The sequence below is a fragment of the Diorhabda carinulata genome, chromosome 2 (genome assembly GCF_026250575.1).
Source record: "Diorhabda carinulata isolate Delta chromosome 2, icDioCari1.1, whole genome shotgun sequence".
In the NCBI taxonomy this organism is placed as follows: domain Eukaryota; kingdom Metazoa; phylum Arthropoda; class Insecta; order Coleoptera; family Chrysomelidae; genus Diorhabda; species Diorhabda carinulata.
The window spans coordinates 2,230,753-2,257,398 of record NC_079461.1 but is presented as its reverse complement, the minus strand read 5'-3'; the positions used below and the strand labels follow the sequence as shown (position 1 = coordinate 2,257,398).

General features: G+C 29.7%; 2 protein-coding genes across 4 annotated transcripts in view; one reads left to right on the top strand and one right to left on the bottom strand.

Moving 5' to 3' along the window:
- The window catches only part of LOC130903491 (tyrosine-protein phosphatase non-receptor type 61F), a 28,768-nt gene extending 5,763 nt beyond the window's left edge, over positions 1 to 23,005 (bottom strand). The window contains exons 1-8 of one of the 3 annotated variants that reach the window (XM_057815613.1): positions 22,865 to 23,005; positions 22,704 to 22,815; positions 20,720 to 20,977; positions 18,966 to 19,355; positions 14,639 to 14,803; positions 9,053 to 9,268; positions 8,552 to 8,706; positions 8,371 to 8,481 (exon numbers count right to left, since the gene is read on the bottom strand). In XM_057815613.1, the coding sequence (XP_057671596.1) occupies positions 8,371 to 8,481; positions 8,552 to 8,706; positions 9,053 to 9,268; positions 14,639 to 14,803; positions 18,966 to 19,355; positions 20,720 to 20,977; positions 22,704 to 22,778 (1,370 nt within the window). In that variant the 5' untranslated portion in view covers positions 22,779 to 22,815; positions 22,865 to 23,005. Of the gene's footprint in view, positions 1 to 25; positions 8,482 to 8,551; positions 8,707 to 9,052; positions 9,269 to 14,638; positions 14,804 to 18,965; positions 19,356 to 20,719; positions 20,978 to 22,703; positions 22,816 to 22,864 lie in introns of those variants that run through there. The other 2 variants (XM_057815614.1, XM_057815611.1) reach the window with 2 other exon arrangements.
- A 285-nt stretch (positions 23,006 to 23,290) lies between these two features.
- The window catches only part of LOC130904004 (serine/threonine-protein kinase SMG1), a 46,723-nt gene continuing 43,367 nt past the window's right edge, over positions 23,291 to 26,646 (top strand). Inside the window, exons 1-2 of the mRNA XM_057816489.1 lie at positions 23,291 to 23,815; positions 24,897 to 26,559. Coding sequence (XP_057672472.1) covers positions 23,491 to 23,815; positions 24,897 to 26,559 — 1,988 coding nt within the window. The 5' untranslated portion in view covers positions 23,291 to 23,490. The remainder of the gene's footprint in view (positions 23,816 to 24,896; positions 26,560 to 26,646) is intronic.

Genomic DNA, 26,646 nt, shown 5'->3' with positions numbered 1-26,646 from the left:
TAGGTATATTAAACAATTTGTTATATTCGTTTTTAAATAATTTTATTGAATAATTCATAAAAGTTCTAGAGAAAATAGTAAATAATCACAATAAAGTTATTTAATCGGTTTTTTATTTTATTTTAGAAAATACTTATAAACCGATTGTCACAATAGTTTCCAATAAATAACAAAATCTTCAATTAATATTGTCATAATGCAATTTCTAATAGCGTATTGTGGAGGCACTTAAAATTGGAATATTTTAACGAAACATACAAAAACTATTATTTAAATACTACCAAACACCCTGTATTCATATCGGTTACGTCAATATCACCGAGTTTATTCAAATACTCTTATTTCACTTCATATTTTAGAGAGCTAATTCGAGGTAGATAGAAATAAACTTGCGACTTATAAAGAGCACTTGACATGGTGCATGATCCCGGACACATGCACATTAAACACATACGATTAGTGCCATTTTATTAATCTAAAAGTTGCAGTTTGGTTATTTTTCATATAATAATTCATCAACTAATTAATTGGAACGCTCTTCAACTTGTTTTTTTTATTGAAACAGTGTAATTGTGATTCTCATTTGGTGCTGTGCTGTATGGACGCATTTCTATCCCGTGCAGAGATTCGAGCACCAGGATTTAAAGCTGTAAACGATTCCTCAACGTTTCTACTGTGTGGTAAGGCAAGCGGAAATTTCAAATTAAAACCACTAATAATTTATAACTCCGGAAAACCAACACCGATGAAAGGCATATCTAAATCCACTGTACATTTGATTTGGACTATGAAAATTTTCCCCTGAACGTTAAAAAACTTAAAGAAAGAGCGCACCTAACAAATTTATCAGACTTAACAACATGTATTCCTCAATCCAACCAATGGACCAAGAGGTTTTATCCAATTTTAAGATTTTTTACTAGAGGTAAACATTCAAGCAGATGTTTAAAAAAGCAGACGAAGAAGAGAATCAATTAATAATAGAATACATAAACCTCTCTTGGAATAAGATAACAGAAAGATATTAGAAAGGATATTTAACCAGATTTAAGACCAAAGACATTATGTCGATATAGATGAAATGGTGGATCTACCGAAACAAACCGGTTCAGATGAGGTAAATGTGGAAGACGTCGAAGAAATAGTTCCAAGAAACAGCAGCTAATCTTTCTAATGATGAGCTCGAGGAATTAACTGAGCAAGAAGATAACAAAAATATTGATAGTAGTGATTTCGAAGAAAGAAACCTTTCGCAAGACCTGAACCCTTCTGTGGTATCGTCTACAGAACAATAGAGGAAAATAAGGTAAAACAAATTACTGGGATAATCTATAGGCACAGACTCCGTTGGGAAACTATAACCAGAGATCTGGTCTGCCTGTCTCAATGGACATCTGAAGACGTTAGGCATAGCAGATAATGCAGAGTGCAGATTCTGTTTCACAGGAAATAAAATCTCTATCCACATTTTTTCGAAGTGGAGGGAAATTATTGGAACAGCTGTGAACATTGGGTTCCCCAGTAACGAAAAGGGGAACACAATACAACCTTTGGGTTGCGGTGTATACGATACCCCAATATCTACATCCATACAAGGTAGTTACTACAATAATAATTAATGGAAGACTATACGATTAGTTTGAAAGAAAAAAACACACTCAAATATATGTTTGAAACATTTTCGACTTGTAAAGGTTCAAACACAAAAAAAGCTGTAAGTTTATGGACATTTAATATCAATATTATTTTTGATAAGATTTTTATTTATTAATCAACATATGGAATAAACTCTGTAATATTTCACGTCGCAACCGGTGAATATATATGAATTTTTTTTTAAATTCTAGCATATATACAGTGTGATCAACTCATAATCGCCACACCCTCTTCTATTTTCTAATCCCTTTGATCAACTTAAAATTGTTATGTAATAAAAAAATTCGACCAAGGTTACTTATTATTCATATCTAAGTTATTTTCGAAGAAAAAAAATATTATTAAAACCTCATGTATGAGTATTCAATAGTGTTATCGAAATTTACAAGGTGTGTTCAGAAAATATTGAGAATTTTCAAATTTGGCCAGTTGGGAATTTTTTCTGTGAATGCCTTTGAAGTGTGAGAAATAAAAAATGAAAAAAAGTGAGTGCAGCAAAGTACTGGACTGTTATAAGCATTTCCAAGATGATAGTGACGACAGGACATCAAGAACCGAGGTAAACAGAAAAATAAAAGAAATGATTATGAATGATCCGTAACTAACCAGTTTAAGATAATTTACCTGAAAAAATCATAAAAAACACTCGGGTTTAGTAAAAAATAATTGCCTTAGAACTTTTAATAAGAAACAGAACCTTAAAGGGTCATTATTTTATGGCACACATGAAATTAAAAGCATTCATCTGATTGAAGTTCATGAACACACCTCGTATATTCTTGTTTAGAAGGTGACAGGTATTTAAATTTAAATATCAATCAACAAAAGTCAAATAACATTTAAAAAATAAACAAAAGCTGTCGTATCTAAAGGTACAAAGGGCGGTTACCCACATTATCAAGTGTTACCAAATTGGAGCCTTAAAACTGACGATTTTTTTACCACAAACATTTAAAAGTTTATCAAATATTGATCCTAAAAGAAGTGTTGCAATGATCGGAGGTGGATCAAACGGTATACAGAAGCGCCATCACATTTAGCTATTCGGTTCACATAAGTTTATTGTAAATAAATGTCTACTAATGTTAATTATAAACAAATGTGAACGTATGTCTGCAAATTAAACCATATATTTTCACAAATAAAATAACATTTACTGGGAATTAATATATTTTCTTACTGTGGACATATTCGTATGATATAAATGAACTAATAATCTTTAAAAAATTGGGAAATTAAACAACTATTACCTGGTTAGCTAATATTACACCGAAACTATATAATCAATCGTATGACTTCATGAAACTTTGTGTTTAAAATGGGATAATTATTGAGACAAGAATAACAGTGCCTATGGTTTGAGTTCCTGGTTAAATAAGCATGGAAGAGTACAAGACAAGTCGACAAGAATGAAGCTAAAAGTAAATTGTTACTCATACCATTCACCGGTAGGCTTATATTACACCGAAACTATATAATCAATCGTATGACTTCATGAAACTTTGAGTTTAAAATGGGATAATTATTGAGACAAGACAGTGTCTATGGTTTGAGTTCTTGGTTAAATAAGCATGGAAGAGTACAAGACAAGTCGATAAGAATGAAGCTAAAAGTAAATTGTTACTCATACCATTCACCGGTAGGCTTATATTACACCGAAACTATATAATCAATCGTATGACTTCATGAAACTTTGAGTTTAAAATGGGATAATTATTGAGACAAGACAGTGTCTATGGTTTGAGTTCTTGGTTAAATAGGCATCGAAGAGTACAAGACAAATCCACAAGAATGAACCTAAAAGTTTTTTATTGGTTCATATCCTTTCTCTGAAAAATTTTCTAAGAAAGAAATTTGGAAATCGGTGTCTTATGGAAGTAAATCACTTCAGTTTCTTTCAACTTCAGCCGGATATTGAATGTCCAAAGTTAATGTGATCGAAATCAGTTTTAGGAGAAATATTAGCAAGTTCTTCATTAGTTTTTAAACTTCCCCATTGAAGAATTATTTTAACTTTCTCACACTTATTAACCATAGAAATTATATTGAAAATGATTTTCGTTGAGTGTTGTAAGTCGTTAGGGACTTAGGAAAAGCTCCAAATGATGAGAAAAATATTGAGGGAGTTTGAAAAAGCCCCTTATCAAAGAAAAAATCACTACTCATCAAATTATTGTGGTATTTGAAGAAGAACCATTTATAAAATACTTTAGAAATTAGTAGCGTTTTAGGAAAAGCTCCATAAATGACAAAAATTATTGCAGACGTTGGTGGGAAGGTTGAAAAAGCTCCTTATGGCAGAGATAGAATCACTATTCATAAAATAGTGGTAATGTTTGAAAATGCTCCTTTCAAGGAAAATAAATTAATTGGGAAAATTGGTATGGGGCTAAAAAAAGCTCCATATGATGAAAAAAGTATTGATAAAGTCGGTGGGGATTTTGGAAAAGCTCCATATTATGAGAGAAATATCAAAAAAGTTCGTAGGTAGGTAGTATGAAAAAGCTCCTTATGAGAGAAATAAAATTACTATTCAGAAAATTGTTGTGGTGTTTGGAATAGAATAATTGGTACCGAATTAGCAAAAACTCCATACAATGAGAGAAATATTGATAAGATAAGAAAATAAGATTGTTTATCTGTGAAATAACCATTTTGTAATCGATTATTTGTGAGTAATCCAGCAATATAAAAAAGAATTATACATATAGAATAAAAAATCATTGATGAATTATTAGAAAAATCAAAATAAATCAAGGGACTCCCTGATTTATACTCAAATCACAATAGATTTTCAGAAAGATGAAGTTGTTGATAAGAAATATATAATAATATGAGATTTTGTATGGTTAATAAGAGTTAAGGAAAAAAAATCTTAAAAAGATATTAAATTATTGTTCTAAATTATCAAATGAATAATGTCCACATTCCTGTTCAATTAAATATTCATTCAAATTCCGACAAATACTGCATTCAATTGGGAGTAATTGTTTTTCAGTCTTTTGACCTGTCTTCTTTCCTACTACAAGTAATTTCATTTATTTTTTTTTCCTATTAGATAAATTTGCCCTATAGAAATATTGTAAAGTGTCGTATAAAAAGTGTTTATCATATTGCATTTTTTTCGGATATCGTTTCCTTTAGAATAGATCAATAAATGTACAGACAAATATTTTTTAGATCTCTTATATTGCGTAAGATAATCATTTTTGTAAAAAATAGTAATTGCAGATCTTAAATGATGTAAGACGGTTTGAAAAGCACTGTGGATATAAAATGGTACCAACGAAAAAGGTTGATAATGATCTATTTTTGAAATTCAATGTCCTATGAACTTAAGAACAAACCTGATATGATAGTTTTATAAAATAACAGACTTAAACTGTTTTTTTAGCAAGCGTTTTTATGAAACACACCAAATAAAGGTTATATCTCAAAAAGTATATATCGATGTTCCGGAAGAACAATGATGCACTTCAAAAATATTAAATGGTAATAAATTTTTAGATAATATTAGACTAATTATGGACGTAACTGTAGTTCCAGTTCCAATCATAATCTGAATATCAACTTATTTTACCTTCGTTCAATGAAGTGACTTCATGCAATGACACGTGGATCAAAAATGACAAATGCTATTTCTGACAAAAACCTAAAGTGACTCCCACTCTTTTTTTTTCATCTCTTATGATCGGAGAAGAAATTTCCATGAAATCTCTGAAAGAGTTGACGGTATGCACTTACGGGTTGTAATTAGGGTGATTACGTCCTAATCAATGGAAAATGAAATTTAAATAAATATTCTACAAGGTCTCATTACATTGTTGTTTTATACAATTGCAAATTGTTTTTTTCTCTTCTATAAAATTGATGTTTTGACATTTACATCACTATTTTTCCGGAACAGCGAACTCAATATTAGTGCGAATGATATAAATTGATCAATAAATGATCCTTCAAATACCGCCAGGATTGATTATACTTCAAATACTGAGTTAGTAATTGAAAAAACACAAATTTGAAATCAAAAATCGAAATAGTCCAATTAAATCACGACTCAAAAAGAAAAAATGCATTTTGGGATATAGATACATTTTTACACACTCAAAGGATTTAAAAGAAGTGGTGGTAGATGAGAAAAGAGGTATAAATATTGAAAAATACCCCAAATAGCTTTTTTGGAAACTATTCCGATAAATATTTTTGTTTTAATCGTACCTAATAAGTCTAATAAGAGATTTAAAAATTTTATAACGGTACTATAAAGTTAAATCGTTAGTTGTCAATATCCCAAATACAAAATTTTATACAAAACATATATTTTTGGAATATTTTCAAAAAAAAGATGTTCGAAGTAATTTTTCAACAACTCGAAACATTTTTCTTTGCAAATCGTTTAAATTTGTGCTAAAATAAACACTAATTCAAAAATGCAAATTCACTTTTTGAATCATAATTTGAATTTGACTCCAATTGAGTTTAATTTTGCCACTGGTTCATCTTCAACATTCACATACAATATGAACAAAATTAAATGGAAGATACACCAAATTACTTTTGATTTTCGTTATCCAAAACCGATATTTTGGCAATTACAAATTGAAACGATACGGAAGATTATTTCAAGAAAAAATCACATAAATAACATGAAATTACTGATATGTTTCTTTTCTTCAACAAAAACAATTATAGATAAAGTTGCCAGTGCTACCAAAAACATTTTGTGATCACCTGATACATTATAGAATATACAAAATATATCTTGCGCAATATCAGCAAGACATAAAGAGGAGTTATAGCACTCGTTCAGTCTAATTTTTTTATATAGAAATATATTTTTTGCCCTCTTTAAGGGTAACGAGAGTTTGTTTTAATTTATATTTTATCCATTTAACAAAATTGAATTCATTCAAGGACGAGTTTTAAGACGATAAGAAGGAATAATTTTATATCGAAAGAACAAAAACGAGTCATGCAAAAAGGTCTAAAAAGCTACTAGTGACAAGTCACCAAAATTAAACTAGTTTCATTGGAGAATTAGCAGCTAATTAGTTTATCGAACAAATAATTTTATTGCTACAGTCAATTCCTCTTAATCGAATGTATTAAAAATACCTTTGAGATCATTTGGAATTTCCTACTAATAAATTTTACTATAACGATTGTCTACAGAGACATCAACAAATTAGAAAAAAGAAATCTGCCTACTTTAAAAAAAAAAATATGCAAAAAATGAATTTTGTCAGATTTAGGTAGCATTGAGATCATTTGGAATTTGTTACTGATGCATTTTACTATAATAATTGTCTGCACAATCAACAATAAAACTAAACGTAACAACAGACATTTTCTTCAACACTGTAATCGAAATTTGCTAGTTCTTAATTACCTTAATTATTTTAGCAAAATGTATTAATGAGTCAATTTAAATAGAACTATGGGAAGTTGACAAATTTCTATCTACTGTATTGATCTGAAAAAACATGTACGATTTTTTGTTTTTGTATTTTGTTGCTGTTCTGTACACAATTATTGCAAAATCTATTAGCAATGTTGCTAAGCGGACTTTATGGCATTTAAAACCAATTGTGAGGCAACAAATATTTTAATACCGTTGTATGGTTCCCAAAAACATGTCTGTTTTCTTATTATCATTTTGTTGTTGATTCTGTATGCAATTAGAGCAAAGTTTATTAGCAAAGTTATTAAAAATATCTGTTAAGTTGATATAATTGAAATTTAAAATATTTTTCTCGAAACAATGTAGTCGTTTCCTTCTTTTTTTGCTGATTATGTATGGAAACGGACTTTGAAGTATTCAAACAAAATTTTTATGCCGGTGTATTATTTAAAAAAAAATGTCTGATTTCTTTTTTCTTTAAGTAATTATAACAAAATATATTAGCAACATATTCTAGATGATAGCAAAAGTAATTCAAAATACTCAAGCTGATTTAATTCCTTTTTGGGATATTTTAGTGAAACATATAATTGCCAAATCCTACTTTGTTGCTGTAGATAATTATAATAAAATCCATTAGCAAGTAATTAGAAAAGTATTTCCGGAGCTTCCAAAATTAGATTTTAAAGAATAACAGGAGCAACGGAACTAACACTTTGGCAACGAATTTCAACTATTTTGTCTCACAATGTCATTTTTCGATTGGAGCGACAAAATTAATTTTTATAAGATGTGATTAAAAAACAAAATGTAAATCTAATTTCGACATAAAGAGAGGGTTGTTGTGTTGACAAATTGGCGGATACTAAGCTTATAAATGAGTTTGTAAACCTATAAAAAAGATACTGGAAGCACCAACCAAATAGTTCTAGTTTACCTAAATCGAAAATAAATGTTTAATTATCAAAAAAAAAAATCTATAAAATTTAAAATTTGACAATTATGTTTTGTATTAATGATTAATTCATAAAATGGGAACTATTACTGGACACAATACCTTATTCAGTTTCGACTACGACCACTAAAGAATATTTGCCTAGAAAGAGGGCAAAACAACACAAAAAAAAGTATTTTAGAAAATAAAAACAAATGCGACAACCCCCATTTTCTAAACTTAACAATCTATATCAGCTGGTAAATAATAAATACAAAAAAAGTGCGATTAGTCCGTTCAATCTTTGAAATAAAAGTAAGCAATGAGACCACCGCCCAAAATAAGGGTGCCTCCTATAACTAAAGGTAAATATAAAGACCTCTTCAATTGCGTCCACTGTTCGTTGGCTTGTTGACGACGTTTCATATCTCTAACTTGCGCCTCCAATTTTTCTTTTCTCTCCAATCGATTTCGTTGTCTTAACTCGGAGCTGTAACAAAATAAAACCGTTTCACAAAATTCTATATCACAACCAAATGAAGTATTAATTGAACACTTACCTTTGTTTGGAGTTAATTAAATCCGAGTGATCCGAAACAGGACTTTCAGATCTAACTTCTTCGTCATCATCATCCTCTTCTTCTAATTCATCTTCTTCGCTAAGTTCATCTCCAGGGACAACTGGTAAAGGACCACTGGGTATGTAAGACTGCAGCTGTATCGGAATAACAAAAAACGTATTTCAACTATGAATTTATTTTGTTAATATGATTGACAAATAAGGGAAATACAACACCATACAGGGATGAATTAAGAAACTTATTTTCTTTAACTACTGATTAGAAAATTAATGTGCAGTTATTATAAGACAACAGAATAATTAAATTGATGATATAATGTTGGAGGGTGAGTTTAGAGTTATTTCATCACATTCTTTTCAATTTCAGGCAATTTAAGGGAATTATTATTGTGTAATGTGGATTGAAACATAATTGAGGAATACAAATATCAAATGAAAAAGAATTTGAATAAAAAAATAAGAACAAATAAGACAAATTTACCTCTTCGTCTTGGTATTCTTTGTTTTCGAAATTCCAACCGTTATCCTCAGATATACTTTTTGGTATAAGTGGAAGAGGCCTATCAATACCATTTCCATTTGTTTTATTGAGACTTTCCATTCGGGGGGGAGGTAATGGTGGAGGTTCGTCTTCAGATTCGGAATTTTCTTCCGAAACATTTGGCGATATGTTGTTACTTATTACTACATGGTTGTCCTAAAAATAATAAGACTATTGTAGTAAATACACAGAAAATTGGAATGGTTACCTTCTGACGATTCAGCTATTTGGATATCTGGAGGAGGGAAAGCATTGGGAATAGATGGATCCAACAATAAAAAGTAACATTTTTTTAACACCAAATAAATCTCAATAAACGCATTTTTTGTTCCACAATCATCACTTTAAAATACATTTTATGTTGTCTCTCCATAAATGATTTGTACAAGAGTTTTTACTGCTTTATACTATATCAAAATGGCTGTATACCTGATCGAATATTGAATTACATTTTTCTCAAAAACTGTTGGTGTGATTGCTCGCCATTCCAAACCATCTCAATAGCAAAAAAATGCATGTGGAATCCCAATCTAGCTTCTTGCTCTTGCTTCGAAGCCATATGTTTACCAAAAATATGCATTTCGAGTCTGCGAATGATCTATGAATGGCAATTATCAATTACCACCCCGAATTAAATATCTTTGACCATCATGTTATGCTTTTAGTCCCTTGGTTTGTCACTTGTCTCTAGCTTTAACCATTCTAGAATTCTAAGGTGACCTGACAGATTTCCTGACTTAATTTTTCTGCTTGAATTAGCTCAGGCTGCTGTTGTAATTGGCTATATATGAAATGAATATTTAAAGATCCCTATTTTCATTCATTCGAAGAATTAAAACGAGTATTCGTACTTGAAAATCTTTCACTTCTTATGTTAATATTCAGAAATGTGTAGTCACTAAATAAACCAGATTGACACCCCATATTATGACTCAATTCAAATAAGAGCGTTGAGAAAAAAATTTAAAATTTGGAGACAAAATAGAAAAAATGTGTCTAAAGCAAATCAAAAACATTAGAAAATGTAAGAACAGAAAACAACAAGACATATATTTTGTTGAAAATAAAAATGGAGAAAAGAATAATATATAACAGATGTTATATAAATTTACATAATGGGAGAATCAGTAATAAAAATTGGTAAAGAAGATATAGAAAGTACAATAACAGAACTAAATAATGGAAAAGTACAATAAAAAATATTGGTCAAAAGGAAAATACATGCTGCTCCATATTTTTAATGAAACTATAGAAGAAAATCCCAACAGACCAGCAGAAGGCACTAATTGTAACAATTTTACAAAAAAGGTGATGTAGCAACAGCTATCGAGGAACGATATTAATAAATATAACGATGAAAATGATGAAAAACATATTTGAGAGAAGAATCAAATTACAGACAGACTCAAAGAATGGATTTGGAATAGGAAGAGGCATCCAAGATCATGTATTTACTAATGAAATAAAAAATAATAATACAAGAAGAGAAGAAATTGTACATGGCCTTTTAAGATTTAGAAAAAGCCTTTGACAGAATACCTAGAGAGAAAATATAAAAGATACTAGCCGATAGAGGAATTTTAAAGATAATACAAAATATTTATGCATAAAATGAGATTGCAGTCATGATATATAAGGAAATATGAGATTAAGATAAATGGGAAGCTTGAATCCATTACTATTCATCATATTCATAAACAAAGGCACTGTTTTAAGTGAAAAAACATCAGTGAAGCATGGAGGTGTGAAACAAAGTAGTAATAGACATGGAAATGAAAATAAACAAGAACAAAAGTAATGGTGATAGGTAAATAAATATAAAAATCGATATAGAAATACTGGAACAAAGCCTGGAATAATAATAGACGGGACACAAGATGCAGATATAATCCCAAATGTTACTTTATTGTAAAATGGATGTGAATGAAATAAAATAATTTTGTTATGGATAATACATTTTGTATTAAATGATCCTTTTTTGACGATTAAGTATCTATTAATATTCAGGAACGTGTGGTGACTAAATAAACGAAATCGATGCCTCTTATTCTTACTAAATTTACTCGTTTCAAATATGATCATTAAAAAAACACAATCAAATAGAAATTTAATCAGAACAACGATTTTAGTATTCGTAAATCAAGTTAAACTAATTATTTCGAAGAAGCGCAATAACTAAGAGGTTATCTACCACATAATTCAAAGCCAATCAAATATTTCCTAGAAAATTCATTGATATAAAATATTTCGTAGAAAACTCGATGATGTAAATATCACAATGTCCGGTAATTTTAAATTGAGACTACACATTCTATTCTAAAAACAACTACTTGGATATTTAGCGAGTTGTTTCGAAAATACCGTGGCCAACAAAAAAAAATTATGACTAAAGTTACATTTATCGATATCCGGATTCGAAGAATTCCAATAATAGCAATTATTTGATTAGAAATAAAACATGAAGATTGAGATAATTTGCTTTTGCTTCTGTCCCTCTATGTAGTACTGTTGAAACTCTTGGTATTTTGGAACCAAGCTAAAATTACTTGATAACTTTTATTTTGTCTTTACTATAAGAATAACCTGTCTTTTGCTGGGGTTTTAGGCCAAACGTCGGGTCTAGAGAAGGGATTTCTTTTGGGATATGTTCATGGGTGTCTTCTGGATGTAAATCCAATTGGGCGTCATAGAGGGGGCGCCTGTGTAAGCTGCCATCTTGAAAAACTTTTGCAACTTTGAAGCAGATTGTTAATTCACAATAAAATTCTTCTAAATCGATTTAAATAAAGGAAATTTAATGTTAATTTTATGATGATCGTATTTACTCTTCCTTTTCCATGGATTCTATTTCTACAACAGTACAACTTCCTAGTTTTATGGACCTTGTAAATTTCCAAAAATAGAATACGATTACAGAGAATATCATGAAAACGTCAGTCGCGGGATCAGTTGAACGATTCAGACGAATTGATGAATTTTTATCTTGTCTATGCACGTGCCCAAACACGTTTCCGTCACTATTATAGTATTTGCGCAGTAGCGGTTTGAAACGAACGTGTTAAATTGAAGAAAACTCTGACTGAATGCTATAAATTGTTGCAAGAGGCTTACGGGGACAATTCTCTATCTTGTGCTCGTGTTTTTGAGTGATGTAAGCGCTTTAGTCAAGGCCGAGAGAGCACTGAAGATGACCAGCGCCCTGTGACTGTTTGAATTCCGGAAACAGTGACCAAAATCAAACAAATTGTACGTGCAGATCGTCGAATGAGCATCCGGATGATTACAGAGGCTTTAAACGCCGATAAATTTGTCAAAAAAACAGCTTTGGTAGTAGTATTTTTTCGACAAAATCAATTACACGTGACAAAAGTACGTGCGAAGTTTGTACCAAAAAATCTGACTCCTGACCAATAGCTCTTGCGTCAACGGGTTTGCTCAGATTTCCTTGAAAGCTTAGAAAAGGATCTTCTTTGAAAGGGACCCAATTTGAGTCGATGGAAGAACTCCTGAAGGCCCTCAACAAAGAAGACTTCCAGCACTGCTTAGATCAATGGAAAAAACGTATGGAAAGGTGTGTAGCGAGGGGAAGTGACTATATCGAAGGGAAGCATTCGAATGTAGAATAATTTTCATAATAAAACCGTTTTTCGTAACCAGTCTCGTTATTTATTAGCCAGACATCGTATTATATACATAATTCTTAGATATCTCATCTAAACTTCCACCGGAAAAAGCATTTAGGAGAGTTTATCGATACTAAAAGAACAAAAATCAACTTAGAAACTAACATTATTGTAGACAATCATTTTTGGCATCTTTTTTATTCGAAACTTTTTTTTGTATAACGCATAGGTTTTTAATTATAGCGCTCCAAAAGTTTGGGTCGCTATAATTAAAAACATATGCGTTATACAAAAAAAAGTTTCAAATAAAAAAGATGCCAAAAACTATTATCTATTAAAATGATCTCCGTTATTTGTGTCGTACGATGCGCGGTTCGCGAGATATTCGATAAAAAGTTTTCCAGAACTTTGCATTACAAACGTACTTTTTTGCTCTGGCGCTTGGCCTATTTTGAAATTTTATGAATCTCGTCAAAAATATTTGGATCTAACTAATGCGGTACTTAAATTCTCTTTTTTCCACAATATTTCCAGTAATTTCGGTTTCGCAGTATAAAATAAAACACTTTTCTTTTAACAAAGAATATTTTTCAATCAATTATATATTTTCCATTTTATTCAATGACCTTTCGACATCAGCAAAATGCTGTACGGATGAGATTGAAGGTCATCGTCATTTGTGAAAGTTTAACCATTCAAAGTACTCTGGAAACTTCGAAATCAGATGATACCAGATCAGGACTGTATAGTAGATGTGGCATCACTTCTCAGCCAAGCTCCAATAGTTTTTATTGGAGTTTTTATTGTGTTTTTATCATGGTGGAACACTAAACCTTTCAGATTCGACAATTCTGGCCGTTTTTCTTTGATTGCTTCATCCAGTTTCATCGTTTGGTTCCTTGGAAGTAGTTTAAAAAACCCAACATCTTTGTAATATCATCAAACTGACACCATGAGCTTTTTTTGTTGTTTTTCAGCTTTCGATGTGGTTTGTGCTGGTTCAACTTGTTTGTTTCATCATCGTTTTTGCAGTATATTACTGTACAGAACCTATTTTTCATCACCCGTGATTATTCTTTTCAAGAAAGGGTCGGATTCATTACCTGCATGTCGCAAGTGTTGATTTTTTGACTTATGAATATGAATTCCTTACAATTCGTGAGGTACCCAAGACATTTTAAGTGTCAATTATGATTTTGATTTGGTCATCATCAACTTTAGTAGGCCCACCTGAACGTTGCTCAACTTTGAGGGAAAAATGTCCAGAACGAAATTTTTTAAACCAATTCTGATATGTGGCTCAGCAATCAGCCAATCGTTAGCAGGTGATAGTGAAGATCCAAGGCACCGCTTAGGTTTGATTATAATTTAGACCAAGAAAAGAGATTCGTTGATTAGGGGTGAAAAAATTGATGAGATGTGCTTTTTTTTAAAAAATTTTTGAAAAAGTTCAGTTCAGTTAAGTTTTTACTCAAAAACGATCCTCAGTTATTTCGCTATTAGAGATATTTACAGAGTTAGGGTGGCTAGAGCTTAAGGGTGCTTAAAAATTCGTCTCGGAAAATTATTTTTCATAATTTAGAACTTTATTTTCAACATTTGAAGTAATAAAAACAGAAAACGTATCATACCTTAAGCACTAGCCACCGTAACTCTATAAATTTCACACACACAACAAAATCACGCCCTTCTTGCTTCTAAAGTGTACGTCAATGTGATAAATATCACGTGACAAACGTCAAAGTACAGCACCGACATAAGCAACGCTCTCTATGATTGAAAAGCGAAAGTACTTAGTTGCTAACCTTAAACATAGAAATGAAAAATTAACAGATGCGTTTATTATAACAAAAATTTGGTGATAATAAAATGTGACTCTATTAAATAAAATGGTAATACTCACCTTATTATCATCTGAATTTTGATTAAATATTTGTTTAGTTCCTTCTATGATAGCTTGATATGAAAACCTCAACTGTTCGGCGGTCTGAATTAAACCCATTCGATATTTCCTCATTTCTAATAGAATTTCTTTAACGTCCACGGAATTTATACCATATTTTTCGATCTTGAAAAGATATACTTCATTTTAGTGGCGTAATAAATCTAGCATTTTCTCCATACAATTTTTATTCGTATTAAAAATTCCAGAATTTTTGAAATCGTGAGAAATTAACATTTGATATCTTTACCAGCATCTTATAAAAACCGTTTTTGGAAATCTAAGCACAAATCAAACAGTTTGTGGATTGTTTGAGGGTAGTTTCGACCTTTCAGTACCTATATCTAAAGATATATTCTACATTTCATTGTTCTTCCTCCAGAATACGTAGACTCCTTCTAAAGGTGGCTACTGTCCAGAGATTTTTTTTTCCCTTCGAGGTAGCTAGCAGCTCTACTTGAAAAATAGTTTCCTAGTGGTATTCCTGCACATTTTGGTCCAAAAATGCCCAATTCACCTTCTTGCTCTAGCTTCAAAGCCATCTGTTTACCAAAAAGATACATTTCCAGTTTCCGGATGATCTTTATTGATCTATGAAAGGCAGATATTAATTACCACCCTGAATGGAATACCTGTGTCCATCATGCTATCCATTTAGTCCGTTGGTTTTTTGTCCCTTCGAGGTAACTAGCAGCTCTACTTGAAAAATAATTTCCTAGTGGTATTCCTGCGCATTTTGGTCCAAAAATGCCCAATCCAGCTCCTTGCTCTTGCTTCAAAGCCATCTGTTTACCAAAAAGATACATTTCCAGTTCCGGATGATCTTTATTGATCATATTATGCATTTAGTTCCTTGATTTGTCACTGATCTCTAGCTTTATCGGTTCTAGAATCCTTGGTAACCTGACAAATTTCCTGATTCAATTTTTCTACTTGAATTAGCTAATGATTGTTGCCAAATGTGCAAGCTTGTTCATTTTGGTCCAAAAACGCCCGATCCATCTCCTTGCTCTTGCTTCGTAACTATCTATATACCAAAAATATGTATTTCGAGTTTGCGAATGATTTTTATGACCCATAATTATCAATTATCAATTACCACCCTGAATGGAATATCTATGACCATTATGCTATTCATTTAGTTCATTACTTTGTCACAAATCTCTAGCTTTATCAATTTTAGAGTCATTACAAATTTCCTGACTCAATTTCTCTACTTAAATTAGCTAATGACTATTGTTAAATGTGTCTTTTTTTCACTATAAGGTAAAGGGGGGGTTTAGCAGCGCCTCTGATGCTGTAGTGGAATATGTTGACAAGGCAACTGTATTACCCAAACAGATCAACTGCTAAATTTTGTTCAGTTTGTTCTAACCTGTTGTTCCTTCAGATTTCCGCCACCAAACCTCCATCTTAGGCCTACGTTTCCATGTATTACATGCTACAAGTGAATATAGCCACAGTGACATAAGAGGTTAGTTTGTCTAGATCATCAAAAAACTACTTCATCAATTAATAATCTGTAATTTGTGAACAAAAAGTATTTTATTTCAAAAAAATGAAATTGTTTCATTTGGAAATGTCTCTTGTGCTATCCTTAATGAATATTCGAAGGAACTGTTTATCAATTTATACATTAAATTTCAATTATATAAAATTTATGTTTATATATGAACAACAGGCATGACCTAATAATAGTAAATAATATTGATACAATTATAAAACACTTTAAACAAACTGATAAAAAATTTTGTTTTACAGATAAAATAACCTAAAAAAATAGCCAAATATTTACTTTTGTTTAAATATTAATTTAAGACTACTAGAAGTGGAACATTTGAAACCAGTAAATCAATATTTGAATAATTATGAATTTTTCCTTTAAATCTTTATGGCTTTTATCATATCCAAATACTTTCTAATGGATACTTTTTTATAATTTTTATACCGATGGATTAGAAAAACAAATATAGAATATATTATAAAACATTTTTTCATACTTCGAACTACAAATCAATAGTTTGAAGAAAATCTTTTAGTAACTTTTACTTAAACATGTGTATATAGGCTTTAGTATTGAAATTTTGATAACAATCCATCCATCTTAATCACCAGATTTGATCCCCTTCGAAATGATTTGGTCCAAGCTGATTTCCACTAATTTGCTCTACAATATCAATTAATTTTGTGATGTAATGCATTATTGCTTCTTCGGCAATTCTCTTATGTTGTTCAGTAACTCTTTATTCGGGCTTGAAGAGCAACAAGTACGTTAAAATTTAAAAATAACAAACGATCATGCTGTTAGATAAACTTCCATTAAGACTCGACCCAATAGGGAATCAAACACATCAAGATATAATGATTGAACGTTGAGAAATAGTAATCAGAGTGTAATATTTTTCGGAAAATTTGGAAAACCTTAAAAAACAATTCAAACTATAACCAAATAATACTATTAGGCCATTAATATTTAGAATCATGCTTTAACTTTGTGGAACAGTATAAAAATGATCAATCAAAACCTATTTCAATTTAGTTTTTACAAAAATATATGTGGAAGATGTTAATGGGATAAAATTGGTAATTATACGTTCAATATGGTTAAGAGTTTTATTGAATGGTTGCCTCTTGGGAATCCCATTATTTGCCCAATTTAATTAAACTGTTTATTAAATGACATCATTCCAAAAATTATCATCACAGGATATTTGTATAACTTCAAGTAGCCTATGTTTTTATTCATTTCTATAGATTACACTATCTTTAAAAAAATTCCAGTATGTAATCTTTATTATTTTCTTAACATTATATTATGTATATATAATTTTATTGTTTGTAAAAAATTCGATTTTTAATGTTTATTTTTTATGTAATGATTGGTGGTAAAATAAAACATTTTTCTTATTATTTTTGACATAAAAATTGATTTTTAGTGATGATTTGTCTTCATTTCGGATCTCTTTTCTATGACCTAACCTAACCTAATCAAAAAACTTTTTATATATTATTTTGAACTGATGTTCATAGAATAGAGCACTAAATAATTTGATAAAGACTGAAGTACGATGAAACATCAATTTTTCATATTATTTTAAACTGATTTTCATAGAAAAAACAACTAAAATCAAGACAAACCATCACGAAAAACATAAAAAATCCAAGATGTGAAAAGTTAAGAGATAATTTGGAAAATTTATTGCTCGAAAACAATTCTCCTGTAAATGGGACTCCTAGATCAAATAATTTATAACCGACTTTTATCACACAAATTTAAAAAAACCTAAATCTAATTTTGATGCTGGAGGCAAATAGAAAAATATATAGAAAAAACATATTTGAAAAAATATTCCTTTCTTTTCCTCAAATAAAATGAAAAAATAAAACACATACCATACTATTTCTATTATTGATTGAATAGAATTTAAAATAGTACTTTTTGTATTGTTTTTAATCACTTTCCAGGAAGTCATAATGATAACAAAAAGCAAAGTCTTTTTAAATATCTAATATTTTTGTTTCCTTTATTGGCACAGTTTCTTGATATGCTTTTTTATTATAAAATTGAGGTTCATTATCAAGTTTTCATTATTTTAAATATATACAAAACAAAGTCACCTATAAACTCAAATTTAATAATCTATCCCACAATTTCACTATATGGGAATCGCATAAATTGAGACAGTGAAATCCAAAATGTGCTTTACAAAAATTTGAGTGAACGGATTGTTTTCTCTCAATATTAAGTTTCCATCATTTCAAAAGTATACAAAACAAAGCCAAAATGTAGTAATCTACCCCGGAATTCCACTATATGGGAATCGCATAAATCGAGACAGTTAAATCCAGTTACTAAAATTCAAAATTTCCTCGCTTCCAAAATCATCATCACATGGTAAGAAAAAGAGTGACCATGTACAGGAAAACAATGAAATATTTTCTCAAAGCGTTTTGTAGATGCTAACATTACCCTATTATCCAAGACATCCATAAAAAATATACAATTCATTCATATATGTCAAGGTTTTTTTTTCAAATGCCTTCTAAAAGAAAAATAAAAACTCCCATAGTGCCTTTATTAGCCGCTTCTGATGATAAAATATAAAAATATCTTTTGAATTATAAATTTCAGTCATTCATTTATATTGGGACGATGATGTTCCTTTGCCAATTGATGTGTGAATGTATTAAAATCATGTTGTATATCTCGGCTGTATTGTTCTTTAGCTGACTCATTCAATTATAACTAAATCACTAATATTAATATGAAATAGAGAACATCACTTACCAAAACTAAACAAGAATCAACTAAACAAAACGTCCCAGATCTACCAATACCTGCAGAGCAATGCACCACTGCAGGTCCGACGTCTGCTTCCAATCCTCCTGCATCTCTAACTTTTTTAAGGAATTCTAAAAACGCTGTAGGTGAACAAGGAACTCCGAAATCTGGCCAAGTTGTATAATGAAATTGTATGATATCACGAGATTTGCCACTTTCGGTATCAGTCAGTCTAAGCAGTCGTGTTAAATAATAAGAATGGTCTTGCTGTTCTAAATATTCTACAGTTAATCCGACGTCTTCAAGTTTCATTATATGTTCTGAACCAATTTTGGACGGCCAATATTGATAACATTTGTCTTGCTTTTTTTCTACCAATTTATTTAACATGACTACCTAAAATGTGCAATCAAATCCGTAAATATAATTTTTTACCCCTTTCTGCATTGCGATTGCAGTAAATTAAAACCAAAAGGGTTACTTATTTCAAATAATAATTTCATTATGAACAAAGTAATTATAGGATAGAAGCTTCATTTGAGGTCATTTCACGGAGAGACTTATTCCAATTCATTTTAAATTTCTTCAATTTCTTAGAGCTTTATATTTCTAAAAGTTCTTGATTTTAAGTTTTTTCTGATTTAAAATTAGTTTTTTCATAATTTTTCGTAAAAATAAAGATTAAAAGAAGTCGAAACTTCAAATTTTCATCTGTCTTTGAAAAATTATAAAAGAAACTAATTTTAAATCAAAAGAGGCCTAAAATCAAAAGCATTTAGAAGCATAAACGTCAACATTTTTATCTATCTTTCGAAAATTATTTAAAAACACTAATTTTATAACAGAGGAGACCTAAAATCAAGACAGTTTAAAAACATAATTAGTTTTATATTGCCACTTAATATGAATTACTTATGGTTACAATAAACGTCAATTTTTTTGTATTAAGTAATTAGAATAAATACAAAAATGTAAATTTGATAAGTTTGAGCAGGTATTTGGTTATCTAGTAATGACATAAAGATGAATTTATGAATATTATCAATAGAACTTTTACTGATAATATTAATTTATTGTTGCCGACATAAATTTAATTGGTGTGGAAAAAATGTTACTAGGAATATCATAATAAATAATAAACATTTTGAATGAAGAAAACGGTACAACAAAAGTTTTCAATATACACTACCAGTAAAAAGGTTTTAGGTCTCTTTTTTATGAAAATCAGTTTCAAAAAACTTTTTACATGTTATTTTGAACTGATTTTCATAGAATAGACTTAAAATTAAAGTAAATCAAAAAGAAAAACGTGAAAAATCTAAAAGGTAAAAAGTTAAAGAAAATTTATAACTTGAGAAATTTTCTCCTGTTAATGGCCCTCATAGATTAAGCAATTTATAACCCATATTTATTAGACAAATTTAAAAAAACTCAAAATTCAATTGGTTTTGGTAATAATAAACTCAACACTTTTTGCCTCAATGGGAGTTAAGTCCCTAACTTTTTGCTAAATTGTTTTGATTTTAGGGTCTCTTCTATAGGAAAATTAAGTTTTTATTAATGGTATGTCACGTAAACTATACAGTGAACAAAAACTTTTGAACATAATGAGTAAGGCACATAATTCTCACATTTTGATTTCATGTCAACTAAACTTATCTAATTTGTTCAAACAATACAATTTTTTCGTAAATATTTTGTTTCAAAGGCATGTTTTACAATAAAATTATCAAAAATAAATATAAATGTTGTTCACTCACCGCTTTGGTCTGTTGCTCCCATATCATCAACCAAAAATGACTGTAAGTATTAGATAACGGTCCTTGGGTGAGAATATACTGTCTATTCGCTCTTTCAACTTTAACAAGATTAGCATTAATATAATCTATTGAATTACGGTTCAATACTATCCTGCTATGATCATAAGGATTCACATCTCTGTACCTATTTAAAATCTTATTTTGTGGTTTGACAGCTTCTGTGTATATATTGTCTTTATAACTCTGATTGCGGATTCTCTGAAACAATAATTTCCAGAATTCCAAAGTATGATATCAAATTTTTGTTAAATTTGATATTTGAAGAAATACAATCTTTACAAAAATAAAGTTTAATAAAAAGGCTAACACATTAAACATTATATCAAACGCCCAGTAAATATTTTGTATTATTTGATCAAATGAAAGTAATAAAGATTTCATTATAATCAGTTAATATGACCATCTGAACTAAAATCCAAGTTTTTTACTAATATATTTCTCAAAATGTTTCTCCAAATGTCAACATTTTATATTTTATGGTTGATTGTATCCAAAATACATTCCCGATGGAGTGAAAGACAGCATTTCTTACATAAGTAAATTCTTGGATTTTTACATAATACACACACATTATATTTAGTTTCCCTTTTCACAATTGAATAATCTAACCTATCCAAACCAAGCTCATTTCTTCCTGTATAAGCTAGGTGTGGTTCATGGCCTTAATTCTCTCTGCAAAAGGTCTATGTTAGAACCTAACAGCAACTGCAATAGCATCCTTGGACCATACAATCTTTTATGATCCAGGAAAAAATAAGGCCACCACTTTGTTTTAGGCCTTATTCAAATCCTATATGTAGATATGAATTGGTTGATTTCTACCATATTAACTGGAGTCATTTGAATCGAGAGTCTTTTAAGAATACCTAATCGCGGATTTTGGGGCCCTAGAACACAATTTATCAAAACTGTAACGACATTATTATCATTTCATTGGACCATGTTCAATTTCCCACAGGAAATCATTTTACATTTATCTCATACTCTTAAAAAATGAATGTTTATCCCCTGTAGAGACAGTTTTTTTAAATTTAGTTTATTTCCATGTAATGTTTCTATTCCTATAGGACTTTTTTGTTACATTTATTCAAGTTATGTTTTCAATATATCAAAAATATAATTTTTTTTGTATATTTTCTTTGTGAATGGAGATACATCAAAACACGTTTTTTTTCAGTTTTTCCTTAAAAAAGCAGCAACTTAAGTTGCATGAAAATTTTAACATCATCCTTTTCCCAATTCCATTTTTTTTTACCAAAAGACACGAATATAAAAAATAATAGCTCTGTTAGAAAGAAAATAATTTTTCTTTTTCCACAATGAAGTCAAGCAGGTAACAGGCAAAAAAAGAGTTGCCCAGAAAAAACCCTTCTCTATGAGTCGCATGATATTGTCAACTCAGCCACTTATTCCTTTTTTCACCTTCATCCTTTTAATTTTAAAAGTTTCTCTAAAACCTGATAATTTTTTATACGTCAAAAATTTGTGCAACTTTAGTTGCATTTGGTCACTAATGGTTTAATTACTCGTTTATTGTACATAAAAACATCGAAATTAATTCAATTGAATCAATCAGTATTTATTCTAAAGAAGTTCTAATTTCAAAAACACATACAAGAAACGTATATTTTAAAAATAAATTTTTGCATTTGTTAAGTTAATCAAAGATTTCAGAACTAATAAAAGTGAATTAATTACATCTTATTATATTGCAACTGTAAAATGATGCAATAACTGTAACCATCAAAGAGAGTGAAATCATTTAATGCTATAGAATTTACTAACATATAATGATGAGAATGTATGATAGCAACTTAAGTGGTACCAAACATGTAAGCATTATTATCTAAGAATTAATGAAGAAGTTTGGGAAATGTCTAGTTTTCATCAATGAATAGATAATGAGTAATCATATGATTATTACCTGATAAAGAATTTGCCATTCATTTTTAGCATTCAGCTGTAAGTATTCCGATTCAATGTTGTTGCCAGATGTCATTGTGATTTTAGGAAATATCTCTTCGCGTGAAATGAACCTATAATAAGCACTATAAAATATATTTTAATAATAAATTTATGACTTACGTGAGCAGTAAATTTATAGAAATCGAATAGCCATTATATTTTTAGGAAGAAATACATAAAAACTTGAATTTATAAAAAAATGAACAAAGAATTTCTCCGCTCCAAAATGCTGTATGTAAACGCAGAATACAGAACACTGACAACTTTTTAATGTCTTATATAACTATCATTTGTCATGTCACTTGTCAAACATAGAGACGTAACTCTAAAAGTCCAGTGTACGAAGTACTACAATGGTTACATTTAAGTAACTTAAATAGTATATTCTTCTACTCATAATTCTCACAAATTCTTCGAATTATATAATCTGATTCAATATTTTAATAAAATTACAAGCTATATATGTAGAAATATAAATGGTTGATAGGATTTATTAACCATTGAACCAATATAACCAAAGCTTAAGCAAAGGAAATATATGACAATAGATTGACGCATGATAGACTGACAGTTATAGTTTGTCCCCTTTATACATTATTAAAATATTCTGATACATCGCTAGAAGTTAACCAAAAAGGTGATTTTTATCTGTTTTGGAAATAAAATTTTCAATCGGAATTGTGCGCACAATACTGAAAAGTTTTCGATAAACTAAAAAGTTAATAATTACATCCGTAATGTGAGTTATGATATCAAACAATTCAGGGTACAAACTCAGAGCCTCAAAAAGCTCTAGAGAGGTTCATGATTATGATTACGGTAATTCAGAAGATAATTACGATAATATAGACGAAGATGTAAAAGGAACATCGTATTTAAAAGATGCTAGAACTAATAAAGGCGGGACAGGTAGGACTAGGTCCACTGAATTTAGGTCTAGCAAAGTTAATGACCGTAGGGGAAGCTCTAGAAGTAGAGGATCAGGTCTGCAAGGAAGAAAAGGAGATAGAGATTATTCTGATAACTTTTATAATCTGAGAAAATATGAATCTAGAAATTCGGAAGCATTAGGTAAGCTCTACGACTAAGGGATACTTTTTATAGTTTCAAATGTTAAAGGTCGTATTTAAAAACATGTATTATTCATTCATACTAATCTTCTTTTTATCTCATTAGAACATTTTTCAAGTGAAATATAAACAAAGTCTCTATCAGTTGAAAATACTATAACATTATTAGTTGTTTTTATTATGTACTAAGTAATTATATATCTCTAACAAAACTTGAACCAGTTATAAAGAAGTACATATTTATTGACCCCACTAGATCAAATTGAATCACTTTATATTAACTATTGTATAATTTATTTACAAAGCTAGAATTAATTAGTACATTCATGACTTCGTTTTCAAACTATTTTCTAGTAATTCAGGCTTAAAACAGCTGTTGGGTTTACCCCATTGCTTTAAAAAACTAAATTAAATTAAATGTTTATATGATACCTATCTATGAGGGTATTTAAGATAAAAAACTTGAAATATAAAAATTGTGAAATATTAGATAATTTATATTGTTTGTCAATATTTAATTGAATGTTAGAATATTGTGGAAGTTTTATTAGATCTTAAATTTATATACAATATCAAAAATTAATTGAGTTATAGAGTAGCACATGTCTATGAAATAACTTGATCAAACTAAAATTTAAATATTTTCCTAAACAAAATAAATTATAGATAATTTATATCAATGTGTATTGTAATAGCTGCAATACTGATACATTCATGCTAACATACTGAGTTTTACATCTCAAAAAAATTTTTTTTCAATTTAAAACATCTCAATATGCTGTAATCAACTCTTTCATCATCTTAACTAAGTTGGAATTACCGATATTTATATTGAACACACTATTTACATTACCAAAACAAAAAAAACCCAAAGTTACACCGTCTGATGCACATTTCAATGCCCAAGTTATTGATTTCAGACATTGGTTATTGAAGCATATTTTTCATCATCTTGTTTATTAACATCTAGTTTTGTACTTTAAATAAACTGTTTTCTGGTCTTCATATGTAAATTATCCACTATTCAAGTATTGAGTACCTTACTCGGTGTATTATATAACGTATTTATAATTTTGTTTTAGGGAGTAGAGGAAAGTTTTATGAACCTGAAAAGAAAACTGAGATCAAATTGAATCTTCCAGAGGACACGAGAATATCAAAACTTCTGAGAAGATTAAATATTGAAACTGATCAAGACAACTCATTGGCTATTTCTAAAAAATTACTTGAAGTTTTATTATTACCTGATAATGCTAATTATGTTAGGAAGGCTTTCCATATACTTGGTGAATCAATGTTTGAAATTTTACATGTCTCTCCCGGTCCTATGGCAAAAAGACAAGCTGCCAGAGCCTTGGGTCGGATGGGTTACATTATGGGTCAAGAAAATGATTTTGAAAGATATCAGCACTGGCTATTCAATAAACTAACCAATAGTACAGAAGAAATGCAGATTCTACTTATGAAAAGTCTTCACGAGACTTTGAGTTTTGAGGAAAAGAAACCAGTTTTGCAGAGTCACGTTGAAAATTTAATCAACAATTTAGTTGCTACCATTGAAACAACAGAAAATGCCGAAGTTTTTAAATCTATTCTGGATGTGTTAGTGACAGTAGTAGAAATGTACCAAAGTGAATTTTATGATCAATTCAGAGATACCATAGATTTGTTATTTGGATGGCATGTAGATCATACACAGCCTTTAAGTAACATTGAATTTATTTCCAAAAGCCTACAGAGAATATCACACCATTTCAAATACTATTTAGAATTTTCCATCCAATTAATAGAGAACTTTTTAGAAGATATTGGTAATTACTCTACACAACTTAAAGAAACTGGAGATATGGGTACAGTTGATCATGTAACTGTATTGATATTAGCCATGAATACTGTTTTGAAATGTCTAGGACCATCATTCCATCCTCTAACTAACAAAACTGTAACAATTGAATTTATAAATTCATCCCTAATAAGAATAATAAAAACAGTACATGATACTTTGGAGACTTATGTACCAGACAATTTAACAATAGCCGGTAATGATTGTATAGGTTTATTACTTGGGTATCTCGAAAACAAATCGCAGTTTCTTTGTACACAAATTTATGCGTTAATTGATCTAGAAATTTCAATGTTATCAGATTTATCGGATGCAACAATAATATCACTACTTGTTTTAATATCAAAAGTAGTTAAGGAACTATCAGCCAATTTACCCATAGAAATCATAGATAAATTAATTGGGCCCAAATCCGAGATAATAAAATTACGATATTCTCCTTTTAAAAATATACAAGAAGCTGTTATTTGTGTATATCAAGCACTTCTTAATTTAAAAAACGTTTCGTTATTACAAGAAGCTTACCGATACGTCATAGGCGATCTGGAAATGGTTTATAAACAAATAGTACCAACAATTGTGGAAACTTTCACTCAAAACAATCCATTTAAAGATTATGATGCAATAAAGGATCCCGAAGAAACTACTCTGTTTCTATTGAGGTGTTTGTCACAACTGGCCAATGCCAGCTCTATTATAGTTATGTGGGCATTGAAACCTAGTATTCTTGAACTTGTCGGAGTCACTATGGTACCATACGATAAGAATTTATCTAAGAAAGCACCGGCTCTACAATATAGTATGTTGTATCTGCTATTTTCTCACTGCAAATGCTACAATCACTTTATATCGAACAGTACACTTGTTAACAAAACCCAAGAGGTTCCAAATATAATGAATAGGTAAGAAAAATTGAATTTTTGTATGAATTTTGACACAAAGTTTTTAATCAAGACACATTTGTAATTTATATAAACAATGAGGAAAGT